General features: G+C 45.4%; 1 protein-coding gene and 1 pseudogene across 7 annotated transcripts in view; both read right to left on the bottom strand.

Moving 5' to 3' along the window:
• LOC135913793 (ATP-binding cassette sub-family C member 2-like) overlaps positions 1-25033 on the bottom strand; it is a 272909-nt gene that overhangs the window by 141442 nt on the left and 106434 nt on the right. For 6 of the 7 annotated variants that reach the window (XM_065446481.1, XM_065446480.1, XM_070541305.1 and 3 more), the window contains one exon: positions 19414-19545. In XM_065446481.1, coding sequence (XP_065302553.1) covers positions 19414-19545 — 132 coding nt within the window. Of the gene's footprint in view, positions 1-17664; positions 17744-19413; positions 19546-25033 lie in introns of those variants that run through there. The other variant, XM_070541306.1, reaches the window with a different exon arrangement.
• On the bottom strand, positions 14001-15393 carry LOC139061437 (uncharacterized; annotated as a pseudogene).

The raw sequence follows: 25033 nt of genomic DNA, 5'->3' as shown, positions 1-25033 counted from the left end.
ACACCGAGTCTATGACAGAAAGGCAAGTCGTGTCACTTGAGGTGTGGGAGCGAAAGAAAGAGTCCGCGTCACTGTGTTAGTGGCCAGACCGATAGACAACGCGCCTGTCGAAATCTTGTAACCGAAGGGCCCTGCGGGTGAGGTGGCCTGATGGGCCTTTCAATGTCAACAGCCAGCACAGGGCATGCTGGTCGGTAACGACATCGAAGGGACAGCCGTGCAGGCTTGGTCGAAATTTTCCAAGGGCCCGATTGATAGCTAAGCACTCGTTTTCAGTTACGGAGTAATTAGATTCGGCTTTGCTTAGTGTCCTGCTGGCGCAGGCTTCCACGTATTCGCCGTATCCACTTTTGTGCTGAGCGAGAACAGCACGAAGTCCTACGCCACTGGTGTCCGTGTGAACTTCTGGGGGAGCCATGGGGCAAAATGGCACAGCAGACGGCGCAATGTTGGAGAAAACCTAACAACCTCCGCCAAATATGTAAGGCGGTTTAATAACCAAGCCAAAACGTTACACGATACACGGGCAAGTCTGTTAATCAAGCGTCGGGCACCGAGCGCGCAAGCTCTGTTCTCGAACGAGACGTTGACGATGCTCCTGAAGCACACGCCTGTCATTACTACAGGCCACTTTCTGCGATTGCAAGCGCTGCTACAATCTCTGCAGTTTGCCCTATGTCATGGGTTACGCGAGCAGCCAGTGTATGAAATAAGGGACGCTTACATCATCATCCACTCGAGAAAGGACATGACATTGTATTTCAATGGTAGCCGAGCCATTGCGGAATTCTCAGCAACAACAATTGAGATGAAGCTGAGCGATCGCGCCATCAAAAAAATTGGAGGACGCTTAAGCTTCGCCTTCAAGAGTGGAACGCGACAGCGTTCCCTTTGACCCGCCAAGGGGTGTAAGACAAAGCGCTACGGCGCAGGGATCACTTACGAGGCGCCCCGCATCGGGCTTTGCGCCCACCTATTACACGGAGAGCGTCGAGCAACGCAGCGTTCGGCGCGGCAACGAAACGTGCGCCTGAGCAAACAGAACGAACCAAAGAACTCGGTGTCTCGGAGGGGGAAACGATCTACGCCAGCCAAACGTCGAGATCGGCACGGGCAGACAGATAGACAGATAGTAATCTAAAGAAAGGAACGGCGCTTGATTCTGCAACCCGCTTGGGAGCACGGCGAAGCGTCGTCAGGGGAGAGGGATTCGGGGCCGCAACGCGCCTGGCACCGGTCCGTGCACAGCACAGCCCCAATGCGCACATGGCGCGCCACCTGTTGGGGCAGCGCCGTACATTGAGAGGAGGGGACCTTCTGTGTTTGCCGCAAGATGGCTCTGCGTGGGCGGTAAGCGCAGAAGAAATGTAGCGGAAACGTACTTCGCTATTCGTGTAAATGCGAATTCTGTAAGTTACATGCTCGTAATTACCGATATACACCGCAGTATAACTTTATACGGCAAGTTTTTAAGGCAACACCGCGTTCACTAGAAACGCGTTTGTACCGCTTTCAAGCATCGAACTCGTGGCTGAGTGGTAGCGTCTCCGTGTCACACTCCGGAGACCCTGGTTCGATTCCCACCCAGCCCATCTTGGAAGTTGCTTTTTATTTATGAAGTCCCTGCCGTGATTTATCGCTCACTGTCAACGCCGCGGACGCCGACGCCGACACCCGACACCGACGCCGACGACACCGGCTTTTCTGCGACACGAGCTCCTTAACGCTATCGCGTTAAAACATCAGCCGGTTCCTATACCGCTCTCAAGAACGGATGCTGCGCGACGACTTCTATCACTTGGTCGCCACATCACACTTCTGCGATGGAATTCACCGGCTCTCCCCAACTCATGCTTGCACTCTCTCGACCCTAACTTGCGACATGGCATGCACCAGGTCTTTTGCCGTCGCGAAACAACTTCACTGTTACGCATGTGGCTGGGCGTCGCATTTACCAATGCCTATTCATTATCAATAAAGATGGACAACAGTACGGCGTGTAGTTTGTGTGGGTGCGATGAGATCTAGAGCATATTCTGTATCACTGCCCATCCTTTAAAACTCAACGGCATACTCTACAAACTAAACTCCACCTGTTAGATAATACAGCGCGCTCTCAGTAAATAATGGAGCCCTTGCGCACTATGCGTATGATTCTGGATTGTATGAACGCTTGTGACAGCGGAGATTCCTTTGCAACTGGCTCTGTGAATGTGTAACTCTATAGACGAGGCAACCTAAAGTTTGCCCGCGCGGCACCAGCGCCGAATGCTCCCCTAGCGGACCGATGGAAGTTTGGAGGGTCGTCGCTGCGCTAGCGCGCGCCCGTGTTCTGTACGGCGGGAGCGCTCGTGCGCGTGGTTTTTGCGATGCCGAGTGCGACCTCATCAGCCAGGAAAGGTGGCACGCAATACTGTTGTGTTGTTGATTGCCACAGCAGCCTCGAAAACACGAAAGGTCGTACGCCTCCCATGAAGTTCTACAGATTTCCTGGGAAGTGGTACGAGAACAACAGACGACAAGCATGGATAACTGCAGTGCGCCGAGTCAAGTAAGTCTCATACTTTTGCATTCGCGTGTAATATCTTGAAAGCGGAATAGTCATATGCCTGTTTTTAGTGCACGGCCGTTTGTTTAGTCGTGTCGCGTTGTTGAATTTTGGTGGCATCCGCCGTTTGTTAGCGGTAAATGCAGGCGTGTTGCGCCGCTAAGCTCTACGACGCGTGCTCGATTCCCAGCCACGGCGGCCGCATTTCGATAGGGGCAATACACAAGAATACCCTTGTTACCGTGTGCTTTGATTTTTGTGCACGTCAAAGAACCCCCAGAGGTTAAAATTATTCCTGAGACTCCCCATTACAGCGGGCCTCATAATGATTTCGTGGTTTTGGCATGGTTTTGGCACTTAGAACCCCGAATTTATTTGATTGCACTGTGCCTTCCCTCGCGATCGGCATGGACGAGCTCGAGAGAATTATTTCCCTTTTTCAAACGCTGCAACTTAAATTACCAGTTGTGCAGGTAACGAAAGGGGCCGCGCGCTACTTTTGTGTGGTAGCAGACCGTATTTAATGCAAGCCGCGGTCGTCGCGTGCGTCGGGAAGCGGCAGATCGGGAAGCAGCCGCTCGAGAGGTGCGCGTTATGTTTGTTGTTTGCCCACGCTTTCTAAGTATCTAAGTGTACAAGTATCATAAGTTGTAGTGGCACCACTCTTGTAGAATAATATATGCACATAATCACAGGAACGTTACCTTTGCAAACATAATATTGGGAGTAATTTAATCCCCACAACAAATAGGCACACATACTGTTTCATTCATATGCGATGCAGATGGAAGCGGCGCCAAACAGACCAATGGCAATCACAACAGTCTTCAGCAGTCAGCACCACAGGGGCATGTGCTTTTCTACTGCAGCGACGCAGCTCTTGAGCAGCAGCAAGACACGTGTGAAACAGACTCCAGAACATGCCTTCGTGAAGTGACGCAACCGTCAAGAAGCAGCCAAATGGATCTGCAATCATCGAGTAGTATGACAACAGAAGTTCCTGCTGCCAGTGTGACTTATGTTGTAGTTGAAATAAAAGTGGCTAAATTTCTGAACATGGTGCGTACCTCTAACTCGACGTCGTCTACGATCTTGTCGGACACCTGCGATACGCACTTGGCTTTCACTATCACATCACCGTCCACAATTTGTTAAACGCCGTACACGTTCGGAAGCAGACGCTCCCCTATCGTGAGGTTGCCGCCACGAAAAAAAGCTGTCGGCGTCGGCAGCCTTCTTGAAACCGCACGGCAATCTTTGCATCGCTGTTGCGCAAGCAGGCGATCTGCCGCCGTCGAAAACGGAGCGCCGTGAGCACGAGCAGCGAAGAAAAGCGCGGACAACACAATGTAAACAAAGCGCAGACTGCGCCACGGCGCGACCGCGCGGCTTGACGCATCCACATTGGGGGCGCTGTCAGGAAGCGCAGTAGCGCCGCCTGGCCATGGTTTTCTCGTCTATTTTTCCTTTCTCGCCGTACATATTCGTCCCCTTTTCCCCTCCCCATGTGTAGGGTGGCCAACCGGGCACATCCTTGGTTAGCTTACCTGCCTTTCCCTCTTCGTTTTTCTCTCTCGAAACCTGTCGCTTGGCTTACTCTCCATGTATTTTCATTGGTGGCCGAAACCGCTTTTTGAACGTCAACGCCATGTAAAGGTACCTCCGGCACCGTGCACACCCCAATCTTCACCCGAGCGAACATCTGCCGCAAGTCATGTACACGTTTCGCCAAACGCGGCTAGTTCTGACCATTTTCTAATAAGTACGTCATTTAGCCTACCCCCCTCCCGACTCACCTTTTTGCTACTGCCGCATAGTTGTGTCACTTTGCATTATCCGAGAGCTTTTCTCTTTCTCCCTCCATGACAAAGTCACGTGTCTGTCCTAGAAACGTCCCTACCGCCACCCTTCGGTCGCCTTTCACCCTCTCCACAATCACTTGTAAGCACCTAATGACATTTGAACCACCAGCGGCTGCCACCTTTTCACTCTCTCCTACTAATGAGGCCTCTTCCTGCCTCCGCTTGCCCTCTTTTCGCCCGCGAATTGGATCTTACAAGGGTCATTGACCCCATCGTCCCTGCTTTTGCTTCCTGGTAACTTCAAGGTCTATGGCTCAGTTATCGGGACCATAACGCTTTGCTGACGAGGACGAGGAAGAACGGCAAGGACGGGTGCTAACTTTCAATTGATCTTTATTTCCATATTTGACATTTTATATCGAAAAAATGCAACATCACGAATAAAGATGTGACTAATTACCGCTCATGCATCCCTGCAATGTTGAGATAGGCCACGTTCCTTCCACTTGCAGGAATGCAATTTGGTATGTGATTACATGGTTGGCGTAAGTCTCCTCTTCTACTGCGGCCGTGGCTGTGTGTGGCGCGACTTAGCGGTGCCGTGCAGGCCGGGTTTTGAAGGTGATGCAGAGTCTACGCGACAAGAGATCACTGAAGGCTTCGCGTGAGTTGTGCTCTCGCACGCCTACACTCTAAGAAAAAAAGGACTAAAAGGGGTAGGGAGGTTAGTCCTTTTGGGGACTAACTGATTTGCCACAACCATTAGTCCTTTTGGGGACGAACTGACATGGGATGAACTGTTACTCCCCATGCGCTTAGTCCTTCGGGGACTAACAGTTGCCCCTGCCCGATGGTCCTCAAGGGAGTAACTGTAATTCGTTCCGATGCTCCGCAAAGGCGGATTTAATTAAATTAGGCATTTATACCCTAATAAAAAAAATTAATGAGCTGAAAAAAAAAGAGCGCGAGACAGGATTGGAACTCACGTCCTCTCGGTCACACGTCAGGTACTCTAACCATTCACCACACCACTTTTTTTTTCTTTATTGTACTTCCACTTCACCACGCCACTTGCTTCATAAGACGGGATATTTATACAAGGTTAAGCATGAGAACGCAAGTGCGGCAATATAAAAGTGACTTCGTATTTTGTGCAAGCTATGCGGTGAGAGTCTAACGTTGAGTGTACTTGCAACCATAAGCGACTACGAAAAGAAATCTGCCCGAGTATTTTTAGGGTGATTTAAACTGAGGCACTACGCCATGTATACATGGGTTGCACGTGACGTCAGTTCCGGCTTGCAAATCGCGCGTGCGCCATCTTTGAGAACGACCGCGTCTGGACGCACGCTTATACCGCCTACCGCCGCGCCTGAGCTTGATGTCGTTCGGTTTATCTTTGCGACATGACGAAAGAAAATTTGCACGCGCTTTGTCCATCATACTCTGAAGAGCTCGTAGGACCGACTCGGGCACGTTACAGAGCGAAGATCGAAATGTGTGACGGCATCGACCCTTATGAACTGTGCATCGGCAAGGACGCTACGCCGAACGTCGACTTGCTGCCCACTTTGACGCACGCCGACATCGTCAATTACTTGGTGCTTTAAACAAGTCACGTTACTTTGCAACAGATGAAGGCGTACAAATCCTTAGCAGGCTATAATTATTTTACGAGCGGATGGGTCAAGAGCATCGCAGCAAAGCAGCTGGCATCAGAGCGCGTCATCGTTTTGAGCGAGGTTAGTAAATGATCGATCGTTAAGCTCCGCATTTTTTTCTTATTTCTCCAAATTTAAGCGTTGTGTTCCTGTAGACAGTCTGATTTGTTTCTTTTTTGTTGTTGAGCGAAACCATTTCGTTGCCTAGCACGCGTACAGCGGCAACTTGAGAACAAGTGGTTAGAAAATGGTTCATAAATTGTTAACATATGACCAGCAAAGCATCACAACTGTCACAACTGTTATAAAAATTACTTTCACAACTGCTTGCTTTAGAGCGAGCTTTTCTGAACCTTGTAAAGCGCAAGTGAAACCATGGTGCTCCTGCCACATTTTGTGGATACAGTGGCGTACAACCACACAACAAACTGTTGCTGGTGCTAAGCAAAGTGGTCGTATGAAAAACAGTATTTACTGAGGTCATTTTATTTTGACATTTCACATTTCGAAAACAGTATTGGTGCAAATCAGTTTATTTGACATTTCACATTTCAAAAACTGTATTTGCTGAAATCATTTTGTTGGACATTTCAGGTCAACCACTCTCAGCGCCTACGGGAGGTACCCCTTAAAGTGTGGATTCTTGCCAAAGCAGATGGAACTGTCGGGACAGCGCATTGCACGTGCATGGCAGGTGTAGGCGAAGCATGCTCGCATGTTGCTGCTACACTTTTTGCCGTAGAGACAGCTGTGAGGCTGAGGGACTCCGTTACTTGAACTGAAAAGAAAAATACATGGCTGCCAGCTCATAGCCGGAATGTTGAATTCCGAAGGCTAAGGGAAATCGACTTTTCTTCGGCAAAAGCAAAGAAGAAAAAGATGGACAACAATATAAACAGTATATTACTGCACATGTAGCCCCTTCATCACATAGGCTACTGCCAATCCCAGCTGCGACAGATGCAGAGCTTGAGCAGTGCTTTTCAGCAATAGCAGATGCAGGAGTGACGCCAGCGTTGTTTACTCTGCATGAAAAATATAGCTCTCTTTTTCATCCACCACGAGCAAAAGAGCCTTTACTTCTTCGAACCCTTTTGTGTGAAGAGGCTGCCTCTGAGGATTTGCCTGCTCTGGTGAGCCGAGCCGAAGAGTTTTTTAATGAAATGGTAATAACAGAAGATATGGTGCAGCATGTCGAAGCCGTAACAAGAGAGCAGTCAAAATGTGCTAAGTGGTTTGCCTTTAGAGCTGGACGAGTAACAGCTTCCGTTATGAAGAGTGTGTGTAGGACAAACGTTGTAGGACAATCTGCTACCCAAAGAAAAACAAGTTTTCATCTGAAGCCACAGAATGGGGACTCAAGCATGAAAGTGCTGCCTTCTCCAAGTACCAAGCAAATGCAGTGCAATGCCACAACAATGTGACACTAAGAAGGGCCGACGTTTATTTATGTACCAAATATCCCCACCTTGCAGCATCCCTAGATGCTATTGTCAGCTGTCTATGCTGCGGTGAAGGCATTGTTGAAGTAAAATGCCCTCATTCACTTGCAGTACAAGGACTAGAAGCAGCCTTGAGCAACAAGGATTTCTGTCTGGAAGCTAGTCCAGAAGGACCTCGCTTAAAGAGGACGCATGAGTATTTCTACCAAGTCCAAACACAGCTGGCAATGTGTGCGGTGAAATACTGCGACTTTGTCGTTTGGACGCTAACCTCTGTACATATTGAAAGAATAGTGGAAGATTGTGCATTCTTTCAAGGAATTCTGGAATTGGCAACACGATTTTTCACACATGTTGTGCTACCTGAAATGTTTTCACAATACTTCACCCGAAAAGATACACCAAAGGCTGGCCCTAGTGCTAAAATATCTGTGTACTGTTATTGTCGAGGCCTAGAAACAGGAAAAATGGTGGCATGTGATGGGGAACACTGCCCATACAAATGGTTCCACTATTCGTGCATTGGAATGAAGCGGGCACCAAAGCAGAAGCACTGGTATTGTGCAGACTGTGCTCAACTGAAGAAATCTTAGCAGAGTCCCTGGAACAAAAGCACCAAGCTTTCATAAATATGTTACCATGAGTTCTGTGTCAGCAATTGCAGAAGATACTTCAAATCAGGCTTGTAGCTAATGAAGGATTTATCGCACGGTGACAAGCTCTCATCAGCTACATACAAATGGTATGGGAAAGATCACATGTGGAAAAGGAAGAAACTACTAAGAAGTTTGGCCACATAACCAGCCACTGCTACAATGCTCTACTGGTGTGGCGCTATGCATTCCGAGATGGTGTCTTGTGATCTGCTGTGCAATGTCTCTTGGAACACACACCGAAACAGAAGGTCATACTCATCCGTCACACATGTGGGGACCAATCAAACCATTCTATGCCCGAGTACAAGCTAGGTGAACGACAGAAGGATTGAAAGACAACTGTAACTCTAAATTTCCATGGACTTTCCCCTTCAATTTGCAACGGTGGTTTCAGCTGCATTTGTCTTTGATGTGATGCAGATTTCAGAGCTCACTAGGCTAGACTGCTTTGTCAGTGCGGTATGAAGAGAAAGCTTTAATCAGTATATCACACTGCCAACAATAAAGGGTTTGGGTAGTTAACGCCCGTCCTGTGGTATATTTCTTTTGTGTCCTTGTTCCTTAATGCTGAATGAATGTTATTTATTCATACTGTCAGCATTGCCAACACAGGAGTTGCGATTTCAGAGCAATATAAGAAAGAAATACAAGGTAGAATTTTAGAGGCTCGTGTACTGTACGCTGTCAGTGCCCGTTAAAAAACCCCCAGGTGGACGACGTTTCCTGAGCCCTCCACTACGGCGTCTCTCATACCCTGAGTCGTTTTGGGACGTTAAACCCCATAAACAAACAAATAGTGTAAAATCAGACATTTGATAATTCAGGTCATAGAATTTAGGTTAAAAAAAGTACAACTTAACAAAACATTTGAACAAAATTGGTTTCCTTGATGCCATTCACAAATAAAGCCATACTTTAACCAGAAGTAAGATCCAAAACATCAACGTATCATCACATCAGTAGGAATACAAATACTGTTTCAAGCAAAGCAACTAGAAACAATAGTGCTCCCAGACAGGTGTGAACAGCAAACAAACAATTGCAAGATAGATTCGGACAAAATTGCATAATATATGGGTCAAAAACATACAAATTCAAAACAGTCAATATTACGCAAGGGCGTTTTCAAAACTTCTGGGTCAAACACTGAACAATCTCTTTTGATAATTTCACTCATTGATAGTATGAACCAGAAAAACATTTTTGAAAAAGTCTGCTCTAAAATCAAGCAGTGCGATGTTTGGAATGTTTTGTTCTTATAAGAGAGAACTGGCAGCCTCTATGCTGAGTACAGGGAAAAAATTACAGGTAAAAATTTTTTACAGGCAAATTGCACAGTGTATGCAAGAATCGCGATCATCAGCCGGGTTACGCCCACTGCAGGCAAAGGCTTCTCCCATACTTCCCCAATTACCCCGGTCATGTGCTAATTGTGGCCATCTTAACCCTGCAAACTTCTTTATCTCATTCAACCACTTAACTTTCTGCCGCCCCCTGCTACGCTTCCCTTCCCTTGGAATCCAGTCCGTAACCCTTAATGACCATCGGTTATCCTCCATCCTCATTACATGTCCTGCCCATGCCCATTTCTTTTTCTTGATTTCACCTAAGATGTCAATAACTCGCGTTTGTTCCCTCATCCATTCTGCTCTTTTCTTATCCCTTAACGTTACACCCATTATTCCTCTTCCCATAGCTTGTTGCGTCGTCTTCAATTTAAGTAAAACCCTTTTCGTAAGCCTCCAGGTTTCTGCCCCGTAGGTGAGTACTGGTAAGACATAGCAATTATACACTTCTCTTGAGGAATAATGGCAACGTGCTCTTCATAATTTGAGAATGCCTTCCAAACGCACCCAAGCCCATTCTTATTCTTCTGATTACTTCCGTCTCATGATCCGGATCCGCCGTCACTACCTGCCCGAAGTAGGTGTATTCCCTTACCACTTCCAGTGCCTCGCTACATATTGTAAATTGCTGTTCTCTTCCGAGACTGTTAAACATTACTTCAGTTTTCTGCAGATTAATTTTTAGACCCACTCTTCTGCTTTGCCTCTCCAGGTCAGTGAGCATACATTGCAATTGGTCCCCTGGGTTACTAAGCAAGGCAATATCACCAGCGAATCGCAAGTTACTGAGGTATCCTCCATTAACTGTTATCCCCAATTTTTCCCAATCCAGGTCTCTGAATACCTCCTGTAAACATGCTGTGAATAGCATTGGAGAGATCGTATCTCCTTGCCTTATGCCTTTCTTTATAGAGATTTTGTTGCTGTCTTTATGGAAGTCTATGGTGGCTGTGGAGCCGCTATAAATCTCTCTCAGTATTTTTACATACAGCTCGTCTATGCCCCGAGTCCGTAATGCCTACATGACTGCTGAGGTTTCGCCTGAATCAAACGCTTTCTCGTAATCAATGAAAGCTATATTAAGGGTTGGTTATCTTCTGAAGCATAACTGCGAGTCGGCCTAGTTGGAACATATTCATATTGATACTTTTTGTGCGCAAACAAACAGGGACGAAGAATAGGGGCAACACAAGGACGAGCGCTTTCTAACAACTGGTTTATTTTTGAAGAACTACTTGCTTAAATACCCACAGAACTGCGCGATCTAGTCAACAGAGCACCCTACAGCGCATATGATACCCGCTGATCTGCGCCATCAAGTCAAAAGAGCAACGTCAATATTACATATAACACTTGTGATAAAAAAGACGTGGGCAAAAGCCACCTGGTCATGCTAAAAACCGCAAAGTGCATAAAAACAACCACTTACAATAAAATGCGTTAAAGATGTGATGATAGAAGCGAATTTTCTTTATCTAACAATGAAACAAAAGGATGGCTGATGCATTTATCTTTTTGTTTTTCTATCCAGTATGTTTCCACGATTTCCCTAGCGGTTTGATTCCTATGTCTGTATAAAATGTCTGTGCTAGTAAGACAAGGGGAGCAACCATGTTCTTGGCAATGCATTGCCAAATGCGTACTAGGGCGACCTTTAAGGCTAGACAAGTGCTCCCTTAACCTAGTGTTAATGCATCTCCCAGTCTGCCCTACGTACACATGACCACACGTCATAGGAATCTGGTAAACAACGTTCTTCGCGCAAGCAACAAATTGGGTCTTGCGCGGATGTTTAACAGTGCATTCTTTCTGTACATCACCGTTACTTTCAAACTTCTTTTTAACCTTGGAACACACACTACCTATTTTGTTTCTTGCCGAAAATACTACTTTTACTTCATAACAACCAGCCACTTTTTTAAGTCTGTGTGAAAGGCCGTGCACATACGGAATCACTGAAACATTGGAACCTCCATCCTTCTGCCTTTGATTCTTTGTGCATTGTCCTTTATCCTTGTTAAGTTCTTTCATTAGTCTAGCACACGTCGCCAGCAACACAGCGAGCGGGTACCCAGCCTTTCTCAACCTGCCAACTTGCTCAAAGAATGCAATCCTTACAGTGTGGTGGCATGACTTCAACAACGCTGACCGGAAACACGAAATGACTATTCCATTCTTCACAAGCCTGGAATGGTTTGAGGCATAGTTCATTAGCGGTTTTCCAGCTCGGGGTGAGAAAGACCAACACACATGTTCCGGTAGGAATGTTAACTTGACATCAAGAAACTGTAGCCTCTTATCTACCGGTACTTCCGAAGTAAATGTTAAGCCCTTTCCCAGAGAATTGAAGGCTTCTACAACCCTATTTCTGAAAGCACCCTTGTCTACAGGACAACCTAAAATCAAGTAGTCATCGACATACCGGTATATCGTACTTACTACACCTTCTAAATCTTTTGCCAGCTCTCTGTCTATGCTTCCCCCCAAAAATGTTACTTAGGATGGGAGCTACCTTTGACCCGACGCACACACCCCTTGCCTGTATATAAACGGCCAACGGCCGTTTATAAACGGCTTATATATAAAACGGTTTATAAACGGTTTATATAAACGGCAAACAACGGCCATGCCGTGCGGCATGGCCGTTGAATCCTTTCTTGAACTTCTGCATTTTTATTTAGCGAATACACATGTAGGGTTCTGTGGTGAAACTTATATACAGGCAAGGGGTGTGTGCATCGGGTCAAAGGTAGCTCCCATCCTAAGTAACATTTTTTGGGGAAGCATAGACAGAGAGCAGGCAAAAGATTTGGAAGGTGTAGTAAGTAAGATATACCGGTATGTCGATCACTACTTGATTTTAGGTTGTCCTGTAGACAAGGGTGCTTTCAGAAATGGGGTTGTAGAAGCCTTCAATTCTCTGGGAAAGGGCTTAACATTTACTTCGGAAGTACCGGTAGAAAAGAGGCTACAGTTTCTTGATGTCAAGTTAACATTCCTACCGGAACATGTGTGTTGGTCTTTCTCACCCCGAGCTGGAAAACCGCTAATGAACTATGCCTCAAACCATTCCAGGCTTGTGAAGAATGGAATAGTCATTTCGTGTTTCCGGTCAGCGTTGTTGAAGTCATGCCACCACACTGTAAGGATTGCATTCTTTGAGCAAGTTGACAGGTTGAGAAAGGCTGGGTACCCGCTCGCTGTGTTGCTGGCGACGTGTGCTAGACTAATGAAAGAACTTAACAAGGATAAAGGACAATGCACAAAGAATCAAAGGCAGAAGGATGGAGGTTCCAATGTTTCAGTGATTCCGTATGTGCACGTTCTTTCTCACAGACCTAAAAAAGTGGCTGGTTGTTATGAAGTAAAAGTAGTATTTTCGGCAAGAAACAAAATAGGTAGTGTGTGTTCCAAGGTTAAAAAGAAGTTTGAAAGTAACGGTGATGTACAGAAAGAATGCACTGTTAAACATCCGCGCAAGACCCAATTTGTTGCTTGCGCGAAGAACGTTGTTTACCAGATTCCTATGACGTGTGGTCATGTGTACGTAGGGCAGACTGGGAGATGCATTAACACTAGGTTAAGGGAGCACTTGTCTAGCCTTAAAGGTCGCCCTAGTACGCATTTGGCAATGCATTGCCAAGAACATGGTTGCTCCCCTTGTCTTACTAGCACAGACATTTTATACAGGCATAGGAATCAAACCGCTAGGGAAATCGTGGAAGCATACTGGATAGAAAAACAAAAAGATAAATGCATCAGCCATCCTTCTGTTTCATTGTTAGATAAAGAAAATTCGCTTCTATCATCACATCTTTAACGCATTTTATTGTAAGTGGTTGTTTTTATGCACTTTGCGGTTTTTAGCATGACCAGGTGGCTTTTGCCCACGTCTTTTTTATCACAAGTGTTATATGTAATATTGACGTTGCTCTTTTGACTTGATGGCGCAGATCAGCGGGTATCATATGCGCAGTAGGGTGCTCTGTTGACTAGATCGCGCAGTTCTGTGGGTATTTAAGCAAGTAGTTCTTCAAAAATAAACCAGTTGTTAGAAAGCGCTCGTCCTTGTGTTGCCCCTATTCTTCGTCCCTGTTTGTTTGCGCACAAAAAGTATCAATATGGTTATCTTCCGCACATTTCTCTATCACGTGATTGATAGTGTCAATATTGTCTATTGAGTAACCTTTACGGAATCCTGCCTGGTAACGGACAGCAAGCTGATCGGTCTACAATTTTTCAAGTCTTTGGTGTCCCCTTTCTTATGAATTAGGATTTTGTTATTCCAAGATTCCGGTACGCTCGAGGTCATGAGGCATTGTGTATACAGGGTGGCCAGTTTTTCTAGAACAATGTACCCACTATCCTTCACCAAATCTGCTGTTACCTGATCCTCCCCAGCTGCCTTCCCCCTTTTCATAGCTTCCAAGGCGCTCTTTACTTCTTCCGGCATTACTTGTGGGAGTTCAAATCCCTCTAGACTATTCTCTCTCACATTATCGTGCAAGAACAGCCTTTTCCAAATACCACGCATACTAGGCAAGCTTAGCTACATGGCTCTGGATCTGCAGGAACAACAGATTGACAGAAATTTCTCAGTGCACAGCGAACGTTGACGATTTTATCTAGAGGTGTGAACTGGTGTCCCTGTTTGAGAGTCGCATACTCTAGTGACAGAACGGATTTCATTATGACATACTTGTTACGAACCAAGCCGATCACAATCACAACATGAATTCTGACATTTGCAATATTTCTCGCTGCCTCGACATCCACTGCTGACAATTGTCTTTTGCCTTTGGTGAATGCAGGTATGTGAAGCTTTGCACAGTACAAGCCTACACTGTCGGCAATATCAAAGCCTCTGTCGGCCAATACCACATCACCATGAGATAAATGGTCAAGAATGCCGCAGTGTTCAGTAATATGTTTGTCAGGGGTCCTGCCTCCTCAACCATCGGAAATAAAGGTGACCACTCCCTGAGGACATATTCCTATCAGGTACTTGGCTGTATTGCTAGGTTTGTAATGGGACCAAGTCTGACATCTTGGTTCCAGGGATGGCGGCCGTTCAAGCTTGATCTCGAAGCAGTCGACTATGACCGCTACCTTTTCTCCGAATGATTCAAAAAAGGCTTGAGGCATTGTCCTCCTTATTGCTTGCCTTGAGGGCCATGACATCAGAGGCTTCATTCTGCAAAATGAAACGTGTAGCCATTTGTCAAATATCCGGCATATGGTCGATTCTGACATATTAAAGCGGTAAGCAAGGTCTTGGTATGGCAGGTTCAACTTAAGCTTCATTAAGAACACTAAAAATTCCTGAAACTTTACCAATGAGTTTTGTGGTGTGTGTTTAACAAACTTTTCTATGAGGGTGAACACAGCCATTAAAACTACAAAATTTGGAAGACCTGTGCAGAATGACACTTTGTTGGGGTCTTCACGCAACGACGCTTCCAACATTTCCATTTCCTCTTTTTGCTGTTTCACTGTGGCCAGCTGAATGGATAGTTTGCGGTAATCTTCTTCTAGCAATTGGAGGTCTCTGCACGTGAGGTCAGTTTGGACTTCTGCCTCTGAAAAAAGAAACAGATCAACAGAATTGCCTGTCAGTGCGAAACTCAGGACATAATAAAGTTGAGAAACCTTTAGACTAACATGCTTGGGAATCATATGCACACGAACCTGTCGTTGTAGTAGACTCCAGAATGGGTCCCATTGGAGTGAGCTCATCAGGCTCTAGTTCCGAGCCTATGGCGTGCTCAGGTGGCGTTACAGGCCTCACGGGCTGCTTGCACACTGCAGCAGCATGTGGCTTGTTCTGCTGTCCCCGTTTACACCGCATGTAACGCGCGGATGCAACCACAGTAGTGCGGTCATAACGGCCGTGGCCCAGCCGCAGACTCGGTGCCCAGTCCGGATTTCCATCGTCCATCAAATTGACAGGCTTCCCTTTAAAATAACACACATGCAAATGCATTAACTGCACATGTACCGTGTATTAATTGCAATTTAAAGTGCACAGTTGGCAATCTACAGAGCTTTGACTAGCGCTTTCAGAAAAAGCTCGCGTGAACGCCGCGGGTAAACAAACAATTTTGGCAGCAGAAAAGAGAAGCGGCCAGGCGAGTTAGTGTTATAAATGGCGTAATCTGAAAATTCCTTTACCTTGGATGAAGTGAAGACCGCAAACACGGACGTACTTGTCATTCTTCAAGTCCTTTCTGTTTATTCTTGCCAGCCAAACGCTCCGGCGCTGCTCAGACAAAAGCCGCGTTCGTTTACATTGGTTCTTAATAACCGCGGGCAAACTAAACAGTCCGATGTGTGGCTGTGCCTTGTCCTTGATAGCAGAAGAATCGCTTCTCGTTCTGCAGCCAAAAATGGCACAAATCGTCATCTTGAATCCGGAATTGTCACTCTCCTACTTCTGCAGAGTACACGACCCAGCACAATCTCCGCAGCAAGTGTTCTTAAACATGGCGGTTTCCGGTTTCCTGGCTTGCGGATGTGACGTTGGTGCAACCCATGTATACGTGTAACGAGCTCAAACGGGGCACCGAAGACGACAGAGAAGGGTAATTTCTTTGTCGCTTAGCGTGTGCCGTTTGAGCTACACATCGCTTCAGTTCGCAACCTCCTTGGAACGGAAGGAACTTAGGTACTGTGGACCAAGAAAATCTAGCCATCTATCAATGACTTGCGCCTTTAATGTGTAACGCTCACTTATGGGTGCGCACGAAGGGCATGCCTCTTCACATTCCAGTTTTAAGTTTCACGTAATTTTCTCACGAAGAGGCAAGGTGCTGCCTTGCATGTAGTTCAATAGACAATGCACGAATTTCGAAACATTCACGATTTATAGACAATACCGTTTTCGCGGCATCGCTCCATGACACGGACGAAAAAAGCGAAGGGCCTGGGGAGTAACTGTTGCCGGTCGTCCTCCCATTGCTCTCTTTCCGAGCAGGGACTAAACACTTGCTCTCCGAAATTTCCACACGGCACGTACATTCATGCAGTTAGTCCTTTGAGGGACGAAAGCGCCCTTTTTAGGACTAACGGCGCAGTTACTCCCGTTTTTCCCGGGATTTTTCTTAGAGTGTAGTTCGCGTAGAAGCGATAGGCTGCACGAAGGGGAATTAGCACGCCGCTGCTGCCGCTTTTTCTTCACACCAGTGTTGCGACAGCGAGTGTTTGGGCTCATCAAATGAGATCTGCTCGTCTTTGCCCCTACGTGTGTGAGCCCATGCATGTTAACTTAATCAGCAAGCTTATGTGTACTCCATTTTTCTACGGCCGACAAAGCAACTTACATTGCTTCGTGTAGTTGTCTAATACAATGCTATCGCTATCAATGGTTCGTCTTTCAGGCGTCTTTTCGTTTTCGTTCGTCTTTTTTTGTGCACGGAGAGTTACAAGAACTGAAAATAGTGAGACCATTCAGTTCCGCCGATTTTCATTGCAACCTCACCAGCTATAACGGCGGAAAGCCTGTATATTCGTGGTGCGTAGGCAGCGCTATGTAAATTTCCAACGCTGCTATCCGTTTGTCTAGTTCGTCAAACATAAATGGCAGAGCCATTCATTCGCCAGAGCTTAGCGTTCCAAATAAGCATTGTCACGTATTAAGTGTCGGTGAAGACAGCAGCATAACTGGAAATGACGAAACCAGCGTTTTATTGCGCGAATTTGTGCCCTTAAAAACAGGCTACGCTCAAAAAACGGCGATAGCGGCGAACACAGCCGGCGATTGTCGAAAATCTGATCTGCCGGTCAATCGCGTCGGTTTTTTACCCGAGTAATCCAAGGTTCCAGAGCAATCGGTGGTGCCCGCGTGTCTCCCGGAAAGTTCTACGCAATTCGCGTTGCACACGCAAGCAGATTACACAAGATTCAGTGACAACCGAATCATCGATAACATTCGAAAAACTTCCGGGGTGCTGAACACGCGGTTGCGGGATCGAATCCCGGCCACGGCGGCCACATTTTGATGGGGGTGAAATGCGAAAACACCCGTGGTACTTAAGGCGCACGTTAAAGAACCCCAGGTGGTCCAAATTTACGGAGTCCCCCACTACGGCGTGCCTCAAAATCAGAAAGTGGTTTTTGCATGTCAAAGCCCATATTTATGAGAAACTTACAATACACGCGGGTGCGTCATGCGATGAGCGATAACATTTGCTCGACGGTGAAGAGCACTCACCCGAAAAAGATAAGCAAGTACACGTGTTAATACTGTGTCTCGTGCCGGCGTGATGGCTCCGGAGTTTGGGGGCCGAAGGCGAACGCACGGATTTGTAATCGTCACTTTGCCATCCTCTCAGCGGTTGAGTCTTCTTCTTTTGTGGCATGGCCCCTATCCCTTCGCTTCCTAGGCATGGACGTGGCGGGTACATGAATCTATGAGCACACTGTACTGTTGGTGGCAAAAATAAATTTCAGCATCGACGGCGAACGGCAGCGCAGCGGACTGTTTACGCTCACCGTCAACGCCGCCTTAAAGAGGCACCGGCCGCTGACGACGGTGCTCGTCACGCCAAACTGTGCGAAATAAACTAAGTCTGAAGTTTCAGTTACTTGCTAATACATTAATATTGGTGAAGCATTGCAAAGGGAAGTAAAATAAAACGGACAGAGCATGGGAACGGCAAATGTGACATAAAAGAATAAAAATGGAGGCGTATGCCTTCCTTTGTTAGTGTTTTTTCTGGTGCTTCACCAATCTACATGCGTTGAACACATGATAAAGTTCGCGTGCACAGCAAAACAACATAAACAGTTGGAGTTACATGTCTTAGCTTGCAATAATGAGCGTTGTTTGTGAGGTGAATTTGCATCGCAATTTCTACTGGTTTGGCGTTTTATACACTGCCTGATGGCGTGAAGGCAACGCGCCTCGTGCATGTGGCATCCGGTCTGAAGGCAAACGCACAAAAAAGCGTTTTACGGTTCTTCAAGCGTTGAAAACTACAGTGCATAATCCGTCTAAGGTTAAACCACGCCGTTGGCGGCGTTGTTAACTAGCGCGCCCAAGGGTGCCTCGATGCCCGCCCGCGCGGGCGCACATCGATGCACCCTATCGCGCCCCTCGCGCCCTATGCCGGCCGCTCGCTGCCTATTCGTCGATTCTTTCTGCCTCTCACTGGTACAACATTCCATCAGCGCTTTTGCATCACTGAGCTTCTTTTGCTAATACCATGTGGTTGGTAATTGAATGCATAAGTATTTTTTTTCTTCTTTTGGGGCAATAGGTCTGACAGCCACTAACATCTTGCGTACAGTTAATAAAAAAACATGTTGGTAATTTACGCTTTGGGTTGTACGTTGTGCTTCGCGCTATCTCTTGCGGTTCTGTTAAGCATGGGCTTCGAAGTTCTTTCTTCACCTTCGCCAGGGATAAAAAGTGCTAAGAAATCCCGGTACGAGCAGTGAGTAAGCCCAAATTTAGTGTGAGCGCCCTTGCAGGCGTCACAGGTCCGATTCTAGTTGCAAAGGCTTTTTCAACGACTTCTAGATATAGCTAACGTATGGAGCCTAAGGTACAGAACAATATCTTAAAGCGTGATGGATGAATGAATGAATTATGTGGTTTTACGTGCCAAACCACTTTCTGATTACGAGGCACGCCGTAGTAGGGGACTCCGGAAATTTTGACCGCCTGGGGTTCTTTACCGTGCACCTAAATCTAAGTACAGGGGTCTTTTCGCATTTCGCCCCCATCGAAATGCGGCCGCCGTGGACAGGATTCGATCCCACGACCTCGTGCTCAGCCGCCCAACACCATAGCCACTGAGCAAAAGCCTGATATGCAACCTAAAGTATGTCCAAATGAAATTTCACGCAAAGTACTGAGGCTGATCGTCTTCTTTAGATGCCGTTATGTGATTGCACTGTGAAAAGTATACAGTATTTCGGAGAAATTCATATGGCCTGGTATAATACAATTACTCACTCCAAAGCTGGAATCCTTGCAAATATACAGGCATAGTAGCCCACGACTGCCAGTACAACTCGAAGAACGTCCACCCAGAATACCTTGAGGAGGGCGATAGAAAAAAGGAACCGTTTTCCAGTAGCCATTTTTCTGTAAAAGATAACGAAAAGCACGCATAGCACTTGAAACAAACACAGTGGTCACAGTAAAACTTGGCATACTGTAGCTGTAATGAGCGTCAAACCGACACATCCAGAAATTGATGCTGCCCAATGTTGAACTTATGTGGGTGCGAGTCTATTGCGTTAGCACAAATTACAATAGTTTTCTTCCCCAGATCGACGCCGACTGATATGCAAACTAGCCTAAATGCAGTTCTCATACTTGTTTACTTGATGACTGTCAGCGGCTTCTGGTCCGCGGAAATAGAAATGGAAAGAAGCAGTCGAGAAGATGCATAGCTCCACGTCACCTTGGTGCCTCTCACTTCTCCCCTCTCCTTATTTATTGACAGTGGCGGGAAATGCCTTGTTCAAATTCCTAAGTGGCAAATCGACGCAAAGGGCACCAGTGAGAATTATTATTTAAGTAATCAAAAATAAAGAAAGGAAAATATTTACAGAGGGAACCGTATGGCTTTAGAGGAAAAACAATTTTATCCATAGTTATCTACACAAGTGACCGCAATGCATTTGTATCTATGATGTTCAGTCCCACAGATGCCAAATCAAATCGGGTGTGCCTCAAGGGTCTGTATTTGACTGCCTTCGGTATATGAAGCATGTTATTGATATTGCTAATACTGCGACTACTGGTGAGCTATTAATGTATGCTGATGGTACGAGCATCCTCTTTTCCGGGGCTAACTTCAAGGAACCGGAAGCGCCATAAAACAACTTGTTCTGCGAACCTAATGTATGGGTGTCATCTAGCAAACTAAAAACAAATGCGAACAATCAAAGGTTTTGTTTTCTCCTAAGCATTCTCCTAAACTACTTCTCCTAAGTTTCTCCTAAACCACTTGACCTTGTTGAACATAATTCCTTTTGGGAGTCTCTTTACAGTCTAACTTAAGTTAGTCCCGGCACGCAAGCAACGCTAGAATAAATTATCAATGTTATTCGCGCACCACTTGGAACGAATGGCAATGTAAAATCTGCTCCGGGAACCATGAGCAAGCTGAATGCGAGTTTGTGTGACAGCCTAAATGTATAAATTGTGTGGGTAATCATACGGCTTCCTTCTCAGGATGTCCACAAAACAAGGCTACATCCATACTATGAAAACATGAATAAATTCATGGGAAGCAACCAAGACACAAGGAGCTTCTTCTGAATGTTGATGCAATAAGCCCAGCGAAAAATCGCCAGTTTACAGCAACTGAACAAAAATCTAAACAACCAGCGTATTCGTTGGCATTAAAGCGGCAAGTTGTGCAAGGCTCCCAGAGATAACGGAGTCATCATTCCGCTACGGCAACTGAAGGCATGACATCGCAACAATATCAGCGAACAAACCTAGGATAACCTCAGGGATCTCCTCAAAACACCCCTCAGCAACCACCGCTGACGGCGACCGGAACATCGGTATTCCATGATACCACCGCACCACTCGATGTTGGACTGCCAATTTTGTTTGCTGCAGCTCGAGCAATTGTCACAGCTCCACCTCAGGTGAACAAGCTTCCAGAGTTGAAAAAAAACTGATGTGTATGGAGCCATTAATGAGTCAGCTGTCCATATCAATGATACCGGTAGGCAATCATGAACAGTCGTTACGAAATTGTAATATTTCCGTGGAACGCTAATAGACTTCAATTCAAACGTGCTCACAAGTTAGTAGCATAATAGAACTTCCGTGTGCTATGCATACAAGAGGCTTGAGTATGTGATGACTTTCGTCTTCCTAATTACATAATATATAAATCCTCTCGTCAAGGTGGAAACGGGAGAATGATAACCTGCGCTCGAAACTATTTGCCCTCTCACCTTATTCAATCAAGCAGTTCACATTTTGCTGAATATGCAGCCTGCATAGTATATCTCACTAAAATATGTGTAACAGTCATCAGCAAATACCTGCAAGCATCGATGTGTATTACGATTGATAATTTGGTAAATATTTTTAGCATCACAAGATCACACATTATCATAAGTGAGGACTCTGACGCACACAACGTAACTTTGGGGAGTAATCGCTGTGATACCCGTGGGAATATCGTTCAATGCTTCGCGAAAGATGGAATTTGTCAGTATTTAATGATGCATCTGTGATATTTATGCGAGGATATCACTACGCCAGATGCATAGACGTAACACTGTGCATTGGTCATCTTATTACCGATGCTGGGTAGACAACAGATCCAGAAACACGCGGAAGCGATCACTTCCCAACTCGTATATCATATCCACAATTAAAAAGCGCTGCGAAACGAAGGTACGCAGATATAACGAACTAGCACCTCTTTCGTCAATACTTCTCCCGTCAAGTGGGTTGTGAGGCTGACAGAGAAACTCACATCAATGATACAAGAAACAATGAAATTGTGTACGGAACAAGTGCCCAGTCCTGATGAGTAAGCATCAGTTGATTGACTCATTAGGAATGGGTTCTTGTTTGATACACATTTTCATTGTTTCTTTTATGACTGATGTGAGTACACATCAGTGGATGGATTCCTGTGTTAAGCAACCCTGTTCTTCAAACACAACTACTTCGTGCTCTTGAAATAGCCAAGGGTACTTCAGATTTAGTGAATGCTGAGGAATTCTGCTAAGTTATAACTAACTAGAACAAGCGCATCTATCACTGGTATTGAGTTTCAATATTCAGTTGAAGTGACAAAGCAAAATATTCTTGCGGGTTTTAGTAACAGCTTGTACAATTAGCCTAGGAATTATCTATGATTGAGCTAAAATGTGTGCTTGCGTCTTGTAGGACAAAGATGCTACAGGTCGAAATTTTACCACATACTGTATGCTGCAAAACATTGCACATAATGGTCGATTGGCACTTGTGCAATTGCTCAATGAATTGTGGAAAAAGGAGTGCGTCCCCGACTGTTGTAAAACAGCACCTGTGATACCTATATTGGAGCCTCGTAAAACTCTTCTTTCGCTTGAGTCTTTTTGTCCTGTGAGTATGGCGAGTTGCTTTGCAAGGTCATGGAGAAAATCATTGCCACTACTCTGCAATGGTGGCTGGAGCAAAAAAAAGCGCTTCCAGATCACATGACAGGATTTCGAAGGCGGCGATGCACCATGGATGCAATTTTATTTATCGTTACATATGCTGAACATGAATGAGCCAGGGGAAACGTCACAATAGCACTTTGCTTAGGCATTAAACGAGCCTTCAACTTCCCTTTATTTGGTGATGGTAGATTTACCGTGAAGATTTCCACCTGCACTACACTATGCGTATGCGGAAAATGTTTGTATTTGGGCCTCTGTTTCAAGTGCCAGCCTTGTTCAATCAACTTTGCACGAAGGCCTAAACATTGTGGACAAATTCCTAAAGGAAAGAGAAATGGAAGTGTCTTACAGTAATGCGGCTATACAATTGCTTTCACCAGAGGATGTCTAAATGATCTTAAGCTGTGCCTTGAGGAACAACTTTTAGACATAGTGATGCACAACTTTCTTAGGCTTATACTATAAGGATAACTTTCTTGGAATCCTCACACTAAAGTCTTCGAAGAACACATAAATTCAATAATGAATGTTCTTTGCCGCATAGCATGCACGACATGGGAACGGTTGGTTTTATCCCTACTATAAGTACATGATGCGCTTATAAAGAAAACGACAGCATATTCTTCACTTTTTCTGCATGAAATCTCCCGTTCATCTAAAGAGGGACTTCAACAATTAGAGATAGGAGTCTTAGAGTATGCTTAGACATTCCGCGACCAACCTGAAATTCCTTAGTAATTGCAGAGACACGTCATCCTCCATTTCCTATTAGGGGGGCGGTTGAAACCTGTCGACACTATTTTCGCGTTTCAGTACAGTGCAACAGGCGCCCACGAGCAATTGCACTTATTAGGAGAGACAGGGCAAACATCAGGACGATGAGTCAGGTGCACAAAAATCTACTACCGAATCACGAATTTTGGCTCTCTGATATCTCCTACCCTCCATGGGGACTCGTCGCTCCAAAAATAAAACTTTTGTTTGAATGACTTATTCGCAAACGAGACGTGTTTATCTTACCAGCAGAACAAAGAGCATTATACCACATATACTTTCGATACATTGGCTATACTCAAGCGCATATACATAGCCCTTGCCAAACTAATTCTTCTACAGCTGCCTTTATCATTCCAGAATGGAACCAAATACAGACGTTTAAATAATCTCACGCGACATCATCAACAGCAGCAAAGTTTTTCTAAAATTGGCATTGTTACGATATATAAACACAAAAAGATAAATAATGCGGCATCCTTTGTGACTCGCAGGCCACTTTGTCCTCACTTCATGGTGACATCAGTAATTCGCAAAACATGGCATTAGTTTACGAGACACTAAAGGAACTCACTAAAGAAAGTTAAAGGAAGCGCACAATAATGTTCGTATGGATACCTGGCCACTGCAATATCCCTGGAAATATAGCAGCAAAAATGCAGCATGACAAGTGCATGTTAATAATGCCACACATGGTTTCCCTCTAACCAAGGAGAATTGTGACACATACTAAGTCAGACCTCAACCCGTGGTTTTAAGGTGACATGGTTCGATCAGAACTCGAAATATTCAGATTTATTTCACATTGACCCATCGCTTCATTTTAAAATTCCGCCCACATTCGATACAACGAGAGCCATTGAAACACTCAGTCACAGTCTGCGGGTCGGTACCATGTACACAAAACGCTTTCTGCATAAAATTTCAAGAGCTCGTAGTGCGAAAAGCGCTTACGACCACGTCGATGGGGACGTATAACATCATCTGGTAGAATGTTCCCGACACGACACACAGGGACAACGCTCAGCACGTCATTTAGTGACTCTAAACCACAGACCCTTCGGCCTCAGAGAGATCTTAGGAACTTGGCCAACAAACGCATTGCAACGACGAGCGTTACTGGTCTTTCAAAGATTTCTAGAAGCGAGCAACATTCTAGGAAACTATTGAGTACAGCCTTTAAATCTGGCAAGCTCCTCTTGTATAATTTTTTTAACCCAAACTTGGCGGAATCATTGCCTGGATTTGTGCACCTTCGTTTGAATCTAATGCGTGCTTTCTTATGTGCCCTGATTTTAGTGTAATTAGGTAACCGGACTTTGTGTTTACCTTCGTGCACATATCTTATTTCACCTTGTGTTGCTGTGTTTCTGAGTTTACTTTCAGTTTTAGCGGGGTATTAGTATACATATGTGACTGGACTTTCTCACATTGTGATTTCGAGTTGACTTCCAGTTTTAGTGTGCAATTAGTGTACTTATGTGACTAAACTTTGTGTTTAGATCATTTGCAGTTGACTTTTACTATAATGCATTTAAGTTAATTAATATTTTTATCTCCTGTGAAAAGGAGTAGCCGGCGCCAATAAAAGGCGATATCTACTAAGTACCATACAAAAAATAAGAAGAAAACGCGCCGTAAATATCGCCGAGTGGACACGGGAACAGAGT

This window comes from Dermacentor albipictus, chromosome 6 (assembly GCF_038994185.2).
Source record: "Dermacentor albipictus isolate Rhodes 1998 colony chromosome 6, USDA_Dalb.pri_finalv2, whole genome shotgun sequence".
Taxonomy (NCBI): domain Eukaryota; kingdom Metazoa; phylum Arthropoda; class Arachnida; order Ixodida; family Ixodidae; genus Dermacentor; species Dermacentor albipictus.
The sequence above is the reverse complement of the archived record's forward strand: the minus strand, read 5'-3'. Positions and strand labels throughout refer to the sequence as shown.